This window comes from Lepisosteus oculatus, chromosome 9 (assembly GCF_040954835.1).
Source record: "Lepisosteus oculatus isolate fLepOcu1 chromosome 9, fLepOcu1.hap2, whole genome shotgun sequence".
In the NCBI taxonomy this organism is placed as follows: Eukaryota; Metazoa; Chordata; class Actinopteri; order Semionotiformes; family Lepisosteidae; genus Lepisosteus; species Lepisosteus oculatus.
In genome coordinates this window covers 1,712,665-1,724,067 of record NC_090704.1, presented here as the reverse complement: position 1 = coordinate 1,724,067, position 11,403 = coordinate 1,712,665, and the positions used below count along the sequence as shown (strand labels likewise).

Sequence of the window (11,403 nt, the reverse complement as noted above, 5' to 3'; positions counted from 1 at the left end):
CTGCATCGCGTATATATTGTATAAAAATAGTTATTATATAGCATATTATATCACACTGCACGACTCAATAACCAAATTGAATTTTTGCATTTTACCTTTCATATTCGATTAACGTAGGATACGCGGGGAACAATAAGGAAATTGGATACGATTTCACATTCTCTTATTTTAGTCAATTGTGAGATTAATACAGAAAAACATCCCAGTGGTTAAATCTAGACGCCAAAACATTCTCTGAACAAACAACGACTCGCATTGGTAATACCGGGTTTGTCTACCCATTGAAAAAAACACATTGCTGCGTTCGTATTTTTAATTGAATAAAACGTCTATTTAAAATGAGCAAGTCTACGAAAACCATTACTGCGGGAGAAAATAATTTTCGTTTATTTATATGACAATATTCCCTTAAATTCAAATGTTCCATCATCAACAACAATATCAATAATAATAATCCTATTTCACAGATGCATGACGTTCAAGTTGTGCAAACAAACACCGATTGAGTACCGTGACAGATGATGTACCGGCTCACTGTTTATTCGCCTCGCCCAAATCACTCCAGTGGCGCGTTTCTGCACTTCCACGTGAGACACCTGGTGTAAACCAAATATTTTCAGTCTATGGGCTTCATAAACAAATATTGAACAAACGAAAATCAGAGTCAACAAGGTGGACCGTGAAGGAAGTTTAGTTAAATTGATTCGTTTTTTTATGACACTCTTTCCTACAAACAGCGATCACAGAACGGCCGATTCCGGCCTCAAGCTCCATTACATTCATTAGCAAATCAAACAGCGTCTGACTGGACTTCTTTACCAGGAAAATGTTTGCGTGCAGTGAATTGTCTTCAACTTCGCTAATAAACTATTTGAAGACGCGCTGTTGTCTTCAAACCGTTTCACGCTTGCGGGTCAGCAATTTTCTTGGGGCGCCCGGTTATTTTTTATCTGATCTTTCGACACTGAAGAAAAGTTCCCTATTAACGCACCGCAGATATGCGTTTAACGCGCCAGATGTTAGAAGCGGACTTTTAACAGCTTTTTTTTCTTTATGTCACGGTGTTACTGAGCATTCCTGAGCAAACAGCAACAAATGAAAAACAAAAACAAAATAGCAATCCGGATTCAACCAAAAGCATATCTTATATCGTCACTCCAAAACCAAGCCTAGGCTAGCTCACAGGAAACGTAAACAGACCCGGCAAGATGAGTAGCCTATATGATTATTTTGCGTTCAGAAAAAAACAAAAATATCCCACCGACAAAAAATACTGATTTTATGCTAGACAATATGCAGCCCAAAGTCTTACACTTCTCAAGGTTTTTTTTTTCTTACGATTTGCGTTTTCACTTGTCTAGAGGGAAATGCGGGGAACGGAATATTATAACGTTTATTTTTGCTGTTTCAGTCGTTTGGCCGGTCGATTTCACCCCACAGCAGCCGCGGCGGGTCGTGACGGGAATTGGCAGGGAGCCGAGACCGCAGGGTCATCGGAACCGCCCGCCGGCCGACTGGAGCCCGGTTGACCACCGAACAAAATCAACGTTCCGGAGTCACGATTCGTCTCCGTTCGCGTCAGATTCTAGAACCGCGCAGATCCGGGGAGCTGCCCTCCCGGGGCGCGAGAGATTGGGATCGAGGGACCCGCGGGCTCGCGGCGTCTCGGGGTCGCACTGTCTGAGCACGAGCAGCTCACGACCTCCTTCGCATGGGGTCAAGGTGACCATTTCAGAGCCCCCCCACCCAGGTAAAGAGAGGTTTCTACCAAATCGCATCCACACTCGAAATTACAGCACTATCAACGATAAGGATACACACAAACCAATTTTTTTCTCCCCGTTTTCAAAAGGCTGATGTCGTGAAACGCCTAACTAAAATCAGACTGATTTGTACGACCCCCCCCGCACGAATTGGCGGTGTTGCTATATTCTTAACTGAATGCAATAGCTCTATAAAGTGCTTTCTTGCCCTCGGCTATCTTACTGGAAATCTGAGAGGAGACCGCAGAATACGCCGAGTGTCACAAAGACTGACTTCAAATATCTTCTGCCCTGGAAAGGAGGAGAAGACGGGTTTGTGTTGATCCATTATTAATTGATCGAAGTTATTTCCACAATTTCTTTCACGTGAAGGCTGCCAGAAGATTCCGCCTGGCGGTCTCGTTATCTCGCGGGAGCGAAAGCCTAGCTTGCACTGGACATGCCGCCCACTGCCCCGAATCGTGCATCCCCGCGGTCTCAGCACCCCTAGAGGGTCGCACGTCGGGGCTGGACCCCTGGACATGACGCTGGGGAGGGCGCAGCTCACAGACGCCGGCTAACCTAGACAGCACGTCGACCGTCTGCAGGAGGAAGGTGACCCACGGGGCGCAGGAAGAGGTCGCACCCCGGACCGAAGAGCAGCAGGCGACGCCGGCCTCAAGATCACCCTCTAGAGTTCTCACTGTACTGGGCCTACGGTTGTGCGTAGAGAAAAAATACTCATTTATTCAAAACACTGCATGGCGCTTTAGCACTCAGTGCGTGTTCGCTGTTACGGCACGTCGATATTAGCTTGGTTAAGGAAGATGATGTTATACAGGAAAATGCAGAATTATGCCGCCCTGGTCATTTAATGCACAGGCGTGATATACATTCTTAAAGAAGATAGTACACTGGCTATTTTAGAAACTAAAAATCAGTTTGCGGCCTATTTAAGTCTTGAAGTGCTTGTTCACAATTTGATCAGGTTATCGGGTATTATTAAAGAAAGACGAAGCTGTTAAAACCTCTGTGAAATTATGTCCTGTAATTTTACACACCCACACCAATTTCACCCAAACCCGAGGTCTGTGCACATGCCCAAGTGAGAGCACTACTTTCAATAATAATCCAAACAAGTGATCACGACTGAAAGTGATTCCAGAAGAGCTTTAGCTGGTGTGAATGACTGGTATTGCCGTCCTGAGACAGACCGACACTTGCCAACAGATCTCTGCCAACTCTTACCCCAGCCTTCACCTTCCCCCTCATCTCCAGTCTGCCAGGGCCCAACCTGCGGGCCAGAGAGAATGCTGAAATGCCACACCGCCGGGCTCTCGTTCTTGTTTGTGAAAAATCTGAACAAGAAAACCTGGCTCACAAAAAGACACCCAATTTGAAGGCAAAATGACAACACCCTCTGCCTGTTGAGATGCTCCGCGTCTCACACTGCCTCCCAGAAACAGGAGTTACTAATTTAGCCCAGGTCTGACCTAAAATTGTAAAGACAGGCAGTCGGCCCAGGACAGGTAGGAGTCCCCGAGCTGGGCTGTGCAGTACTCTGGAGAGTGCGTGCCCACAAGCCCCCCCGAGTGGCTCAGCACCAAGCTCCAGACCTGGTCTCAAGCACAGACAGCTGATGGGAGAGACTGGATTCTTGTTTTCATCATTTAGATACACTTGGGTTGATGGAACAATCGCTTTTCTGCTTGCACACCAGCCGCTACAATGTGGCGCAACGTTACAAATCGTGTATTAAAAGCAATTTCTGCTAGCGTCATATTTTAGGCATATTAAGCACATGGTGGAAGTGATCTGAGATGACGTAGGGTAGGGGGTGAACGAAGGTTATCACGGAAGATTTGACAGAAGCCCCTTAAATGAGACTCGCTTCACCTTGTTTAGTTTAAGAAATGCTGGTGTGTGAAGTTTAACAACTCTTAAAGCTACTTCGGCTTGAGGTCAGGGAGCACGGCCCTACATCAATGTTCCTCATTCTACGAATGTCATCCTTTAAGTGCAAATGTGTTCCACTAAAATCAATTTCCCATTAAAAGGCAATTAGAGAAGCATGACTGAGATTATTTGTGGGCTGAAGTAGTTCAAGTACGGTTCTGTGTCAGCAGGCGCAGGCTGCAAAGGAACAAGTAAAGGCTTATTCCATGCTGAAAAGAGAAGAAAATAAAAGTTTCGGCTGTGTAGACTTCTTCAGGTGTCACAGGCTCCACATTGTTTTTTTTTTTCCCCCTCTCTTTTCAGCATGGAATAAACCTTAACTTGTGCCTGAGATTACGGAGATAAACATACACAATTATTACAATACATGGCACTAATTAACGATACATACCCTTCGAAACCGACGGGCGATGATCCCTTCGCTGGTGGGGGCTGATGTCTGAGATTCCCGAAGTCACGATGGAGAGGAAGATAACCTGAGATAAATCTCAGTAAAATGGCTAAGGCTCCCAGCACCGGCGCCCACTGACAGTGGGCAGGGCAGGTAGTGTCCTCTTCACTCCCATAGAAAGACCATTAATCAAAATGTAATTAGTTAAACTTCTGGAAACGCACAATGCACAATAACATCTGTTGTAGGAACAGGAGGGTGAGGAGCCCTTTCCAGTGGGCAACACTAGTGGGCGCTCTCCTCGTGCATCGTGGCCCCACCCATTTGAACAGGCTATTAAACTTCAGAAGCATCTTCTCCCTGTATGAGCACAGCCTCGAGAAGACTTTAATCAACTTGGCCAATCGATCAGGCAATAGCCAAACAAAGAATTTTCACATTGCGTACATACAGAGAAGAACAGCCTTCCCACTTTGCACACCAGCAAAAATTGCTGTAATTAAAAACAACACAATATTTACCCTAGAAAAAATATGAACTACACGGGCATTAGGATGTGTGGGGACCGGCCAGGGAACCAGATGGTGAGAAGATCTTCAGATAAGACACGATTAACTCAATCTCATGAACATCATTATTTCCGCACAATAGTGATCAGCAGCAGCTCTTAAAGCGAAACGGACACAGACGGCAACATTTCCTCACTTGCTTTCAGGTGGCCAAACTCAGTACTTCTGACACGCTTTGAAAAGTGACTGTCAAGACCACTAACGGTAACACAATGATGCAGTCCGCTATAACGCAGTGTTGTACTTGTGGAGACACAATACACAGCTCACATGGATTTTAAACATTACTTTGTGAAAGTACTGTCATTATGCAAGTGCTCTGCTAAGTGAATACCACTGGATTATGTATTAATTTAGCCTTCTGGACCTTTTGTAAGCATCCTCTCATTCATTCTGAGACATCAGAGGTCAGACTGTACTCTCAGAGGTCTAAAGTCGCTAAACACTTCATCATTTTTTATGCAACACTTCCTCCTGATCCAAAGGCATGAACCCGTGCCTCCAAAAATGCTGAATAATGTTTTCTAAAAAAAAAAAGGTTGCTGCGCAACACCTGACAAAATCCAAAAACACAAATGACATTCATTCTGAAAGTGCATTCAGGGTATGTGGAGACAGCAGTATGGAGGTGTTCTCGTTAAGTCCCAGACCAGAGAGCTGTGCATTGGTTTGAAATGTGCAGAGGCGAAGTGAGAGTTCACCTTTCCTATTAGAAACCGGCTATAAAGTAGGTTTTAGCACAAATGAAACACAACACACAAAACCACTAATAAGGCTTTCTCATAACTCAAGTCACCAAGATTCTCTGTTGGTGAGCTGGTGGCAAGAAAGACAGAGATCACAGCAAAAGGTTCTGTATTGAAGCAAGCGAGGAAACCGCTGAACAGAAGTTCAGGAGTTCCTACTTTCCAGTGAAGAACGCGGGGACACAAGCAACTTCCCCCACGGGTCCCACAGTCACACGCGAGACCCGCTAGGAGCCCCGTCCCCCGACTCCCCAGGAGGAGCTGGGACAGATCCCACGGCCAAAGACAACGCGCAGAGAACCGGAACGAGATCTGGTTAAGAATGATTTAAAATAATTTATTTCTTCCCCTCCAAAGTCTTTAACAAATCAATGGAAAAAAAAAATCAAAACAAGAAGGCAACCGCTGAAGAGGACATAGACGTAATACTCCCGACCATTCTCAGTCTTTATCTGTAGGACATGTTGAAGAACGCCCGTCCCCCTCTCAGTCCTGAGCAGAAGTCACGGGGCGGAGCAGCTGGTGTCATCGCCTCACCGGGCACTGCTCGAACCCTGGGCACTGCTCGAACCCGGGGCACGAAGCTCCTCCTCTTTAAGTCTCCTCTGCTGCTCTCATCCCGTGCTCACAAGCGGACGGTGCTGGCAGGAGGACCCAGAGGAGACGAGGGGCTCCAAGGGCCTCCGCCGTGGCCTTGCAGCCGGCGTCTCTCGCTTCCTCGCGCCGTTCCGGCCGGGCCCCGCCTGGCTGCAGCCCCGGGCCCCGCGGTCAGTCCCTGGGGCTCCTCAGGACGCGCACGAGGCTCCGCAGGTCCGCCTCCTCCAGGTGCAGCTCCTGCGTCAGGGCGGAGAGATACTGGACAGAGGAGGGGCTCCCCATGCACTCCCGCAGCACAGGGGACACCTGCGTCAGCCTGAAAAACAGGAACCGAGGTGAAAATCACACCTACTGCACGGTTCACAACGATAACTCAAGAGCCCCGACCGCACGAGAACTCCCACTCCTCCGTGAATTTGTCTCGGGGCTCTGGTTTATGCTGAAATTTAAAGAACTTTATTCTCATGCCAGCTCCAATCTTGCACTCTGATGGAGGCCTGTGCAAAGCACAGTCTCCTACTAAGCCATTACCCTGACCAGATTTTCCTTGGAGACCTCCTGCATGATTCGTGGAAGAAGAAAAAACAAAAAAATTTTAACCTATTGCCACTGGGCACATCAAATATGAATAAAATGACTCTCAGAATGTGCAGATCAATAAATGTGGGTGAATAATCAGAGCAAAGCATTTTCTGTCCATCGAGCCTGTGGCACAAATCCGTTTGCTTTGCTAATGCAGAGAGCGAAGACCAGAAACACCACAAATCAAATTATTCATCAACTTTTCCCTTTTTTTAGACCCAGTGGTTAATGAAAACGGACAATTTTTGATGTAATGATCTGGCAACACAGCTGTGCGTGTATAAAATTCAGCAAGAGGATTAAAATGTGCAGGGCAATACATTATTGATGCTGAACAGGACATAAAATAAAAAACACAGCCACAACCTCACAATTTTAAGTTTACTCTCCAAACGACCTACATTGAAAGTTCTGGTCTGAAAAATGCTCCCTCCCCTGCCAGTTCTCCCACTTCTTGACTTGTCTGCCTCTGTCCGGTCATCCCCCACCCCTCACACCTGGTCAGGGGACAGCACCGTTTCAGGCACCACTGGTACATACACAGGGGGCGCTATTCCCCAACACAATAACCCATTCAAATGAGACATCAGAGGAGCCCCTCGTGCCCTCGAGTGCCACATCAGTAATCCAAACTGAGAAAGTGCACCAGGGTCCCAGCGCATGTCTGTCAGGGCACGTTCGCAAGGAGACCCACGGCAGATGACATAAGGACACAAAAGCAAGGTGACTGCAGACCAGATCGCGTTCTGTCTCCTTACAGGCGTCTGCAAGCTTGCATACAGAGCATCCTTCATTTACAAGGCAGGAGGAGGCAACTCTAAAGCTTCGAGGGCCCAGCTGACAGCCAGAGAGAGGAATGGAGGGAGGGCTCACAAGCACGGACATGGAGAATCTGCTGTGCTCGTTCGACACGGAGAGGAAACCGGACCGCAGCTGTCGGAACTGGAGCTCAGTGGGAAGGAGAACAGCAGCAGGCGTGTGGAATCCCAGTCCGAAGACACGGGAATGGAACTTATGCTACACCTTGGCAATGGCTTTAGGAGATGGAACTCATGAGGAATAAAAGAAGACGAACGACAGGAAAACAACAAGGTCATGGAACAGCACCTTTGAGGAAAAGTGACCGTCCACTTCAGAAGGAACACAGAGTGGGCACACAGCAGAAGATTTCCAAAACACCCGTGCTTCACTGTACTTCTCAGTGGTGTGCAGACACGCTCACACACGAGATTCATGACTACCAGATGCTGCCTTTAATCTGCAATTCACCGCCTTAATTCAAAGTACAGTTTGACAATCTGTTGCTATGAAAAATCACACAACCTTATTTGCTAGCACTTGAAAAGATAAGCCAAACCCTGTAGGCTACAATCAAGGAGCCACAGCATCTGGCAGACACAATCTGACAAACAGAGAAATGACATGTCCTGAACTGCCGGGAACAAGAAAGGAGAAAGGGCCAGTATACAGATCCCTTAGGCTGTTGACAGACAATACACATGACATTGTGTGCAGTGCGCCTCCTTAATATACTAATGGTTAGATTTAAAGCAAACCTAAAATAACTCTTTGTAGCACAAAAAGGGTAGGAAGGATTTATTGGGATAAAGTCCCGAACAATAGCCACACGCTTTTGAAACATGCTACTCTGTCACATGTACAATGCACGGATTAACTGAAAAAAATGGAATGTCTTTCAGGGGCACTTTGAGGCAGGAACATTAATTAAACAAAGAGCATTGATTAAGACTGCCGATGGAACCACATCTGTGCCCAGGTTGTGCAACTGGCCATAATTTAGGAATTTAAGAACTTCTGCTCCGTCTGCTGGTGTATCTACCCGTATGGGGCTTATTGTAGTTCCAGAGACAGAGGTCTTTGCACACAATAAAAACGTCCTAAACGCAAGGTGGAAGATACAGTGTGGAGGAGCTGCCACGTTCACATCAACTCTTGGTTTCTCTGCAGTGCAGGCCTTTTCTGCATGCAGTCAGAGACACACACACACGCCCACGCACAGCGGCTGGAGAGAGGGCATTCACGACGGAACGAGCCTTCACAAAACTCGGAGACACTCTCTTGTGGGAAAAGGTAATGGATCGGCTACAAGAGATGAAGAAGCAACTTCTTCACCCCAGCTGGCCCTTGTGCTTTTCTTTATTCCCTCGGAGATATTTCCCCTCTGGATGGAAGGGGTTGTGCGGAGGGGTACGGAACGCTGATACTGCCTGCTCTAATTGTTGGCAGGGTTATCCATTATTCACCTGATCTGAACAAAAGACTGCAAGCCAACTGCACGTCTGTCAGCAACCAGCAGAGCTGAAACACAAATTATTCATGACTCTGGAAAGAGAGAAAAGGGAAAAAATAAAACACAAGAAACCCCCAACACCTCACACACCTAAATCTCTCAGAATGGAACCCGAGTCCTATCAGGTGGCAAACGGAGAATGGGAGCTTCTGGGAATGAAATGATTCCAAAAGTAAACTGCAGGGAGACCTCAGTGACTTCTAGACTACTGACTGAAAGTGCGTTTCTACTGTTAGACATGCTAGGCCAGGGTTAAAGCAATAACTTCACGTTTTTGTCGTGATGGAGGACGTACAGTTTGGACAAAACCTTTTAGGAGAAAACAGAACATACCGTCAACTCAAACCTTCAGTTTTTCCTAATTTATAGGCGGGACTATTGTAATGCTCGATCAATATCTCTCCATTTCCTTAGACCATGTCAGTGTGAACCACACACCACCAAACACCTATCACACCCTTTATGCTTGACGCGGTCACGGTCAGATTATTCACAGATTTTTAGGTATATTTTTAAACTCAAACACTTGCATGCATGACAAGAACATCGCTGCATGACAACTGGAAGTTGTTTTTGACTGCAGTTAATCAAAGAGCCTGCATATACAGCAGCACTCTAATCTTCATTAGTAGTATGAGCCAGTGACTCATACAGTCAGAAGCAGAATTTATTCCCTATAACAAAATGCTGGTTCATGAATGTTTTGAGATAAACACTTTCGTCTTAAGACAAATTTAAAGTCCATAAATTATCATTGAAGATAACTTCAGATTCTAATTTTTTGTACCACATAAAGATATATATTTTTTAATTAAACAAGTTTAAGACTCTTATGTTTTTGATTGAGAAAGAATGTCAACTTCACAAAGTAAAAGAAGTGTAACACCATTCCCAGTCAATACATTAGATTCTCCTGACCGTTCATCAGGTTTGCCATTTAATGAATTGAGGGACATGGAAGACAAGAGTTCTTCTCTTCCGGTCCTCCCGTTACCAAAAACGGCAGCACAAACTGTTTAGTGCAACATTTATAAGGTGTTTAAAAAAGTTTTTTTTCCCCCCAAATCACGCACGTGCCATTTGTTTAATGGTGCGGAAAAAGATGAAGGCCGTTTTCACACTAATTATGAACTATGAAAGTATGAACAGAGCTACCTACCCCAATCCACCCAGATTTAACCACAGGACAGTGTGAAGACTGATAAACATTCTTAGCAGTGCCCCTCAGTGCTCAAATATACACCCTGCCCAGTCTGTCCCACCGTCTACAATTATATTTATTACATTAACGAGACAGCAGGCACAAAGTGCACTCCTGAATGAAGAGCTGCACAGACGCGAACACAGGCCCGTAAGTCCGGGGGAGCACGTGTTCGAAAAGATGCGTGCCGTTCAGGAGCGACATCGCAGAAGGTGTGAAGTTGTTCTGTGCCTCTTGCACAGGGCGGCACCCGGTACAGCGCACTGAGCAGGTGAGGAACGAGCAACTGAGGGTCACGACAGCGTGTCGGCGTGTGTCTGATGAACAAAGACCCGACCTGCAAGTTCAGCAGCTCAAATGAAGGTTCCAAAGCAAATGGGCAACTTAGCTTTAAACCTGAGCATCTATTTACTTACACAACCTCTTGCTGTGCGAGTGTGCGCACCAGTAGATGGTCCCCACAGCACACAGTTTTTTTCCATTAATAGTGATTAATATTTCATGAGATGCACAGAACAGGCAGCATCTACACAGAAATCAAAGGTAACTTACAGAGGTGGAGGGATTGTAGCAGTTATTAAAGTACATTATGTATTCTATCATGTTATTAACATATTATTGTAAAGTTCCACTTTTAAGGTCATACAATATCTTCACACTTTCAATGTTTTTTTTCTTTTTCTGGGAACACTAAAAAATTCCTTTAGGCCTTATGCTTACGGGGAACTCCGCTGTACTACTGATGTACAAACATTTCTGTATTATTGGCTGTGATCTCAGAGCTGGTCTCCTTATCTAATCCATATTAATCAACTCTTGCTCGTAGAGTTGAAGCAGTTATCAGAATTATCAATGGAAAACATACAACATCTCAAGTCAGCTGCAAAAGATGCCTTACTTTGCATGTGATCATCTTCTGAACTAGGAGAAAAAAAAATCATGACTTTATTGCTTACCTACATCTTTTACCCAGTGAAAAGACGGGTGAAAAATGAAAATGAAAACTTTTCTTTTGCAATTTGCAAGTTGTCATTTGATTTTTTTTCCCCAATATCTTTTTCATTTTTGCTGAATTTCTAAATATTACAACTATATTGCAAAACTGAGAACATGACCATACACATGTCCTTTAGCACATTACCACACCAAGAAAAACACAGATAGGGGATTCTCATTCAAAACATAAAGAACACTGGTAGAACAGTGAAGGAGAAGCAGAGAGGAAGAGGTTTCCTCTTCAGACTAAGGGACCAAAACCCACAACCAGCACCGTGAGAACGAGGACGTGCAGACTTGCTCCTCCAACAC

The 11,403-nt window shown here is 45.5% G+C and overlaps 1 protein-coding gene across 1 annotated transcript in view; it reads right to left on the bottom strand.

Moving 5' to 3' along the window:
* Window positions 1–5,720: 5,720 nt before the first annotated feature.
* rpap2 (RNA polymerase II associated protein 2) overlaps window positions 5,721–11,403 on the bottom strand; it is a 29,983-nt gene continuing 24,300 nt past the window's right edge. The window contains exon 12 of the mRNA XM_006634797.3: window positions 5,721–6,317. Within this exon, the coding sequence (XP_006634860.2) occupies window positions 6,173–6,317 (145 nt within the window). The 3' untranslated portion in view covers window positions 5,721–6,172. The remainder of the gene's footprint in view (window positions 6,318–11,403) is intronic.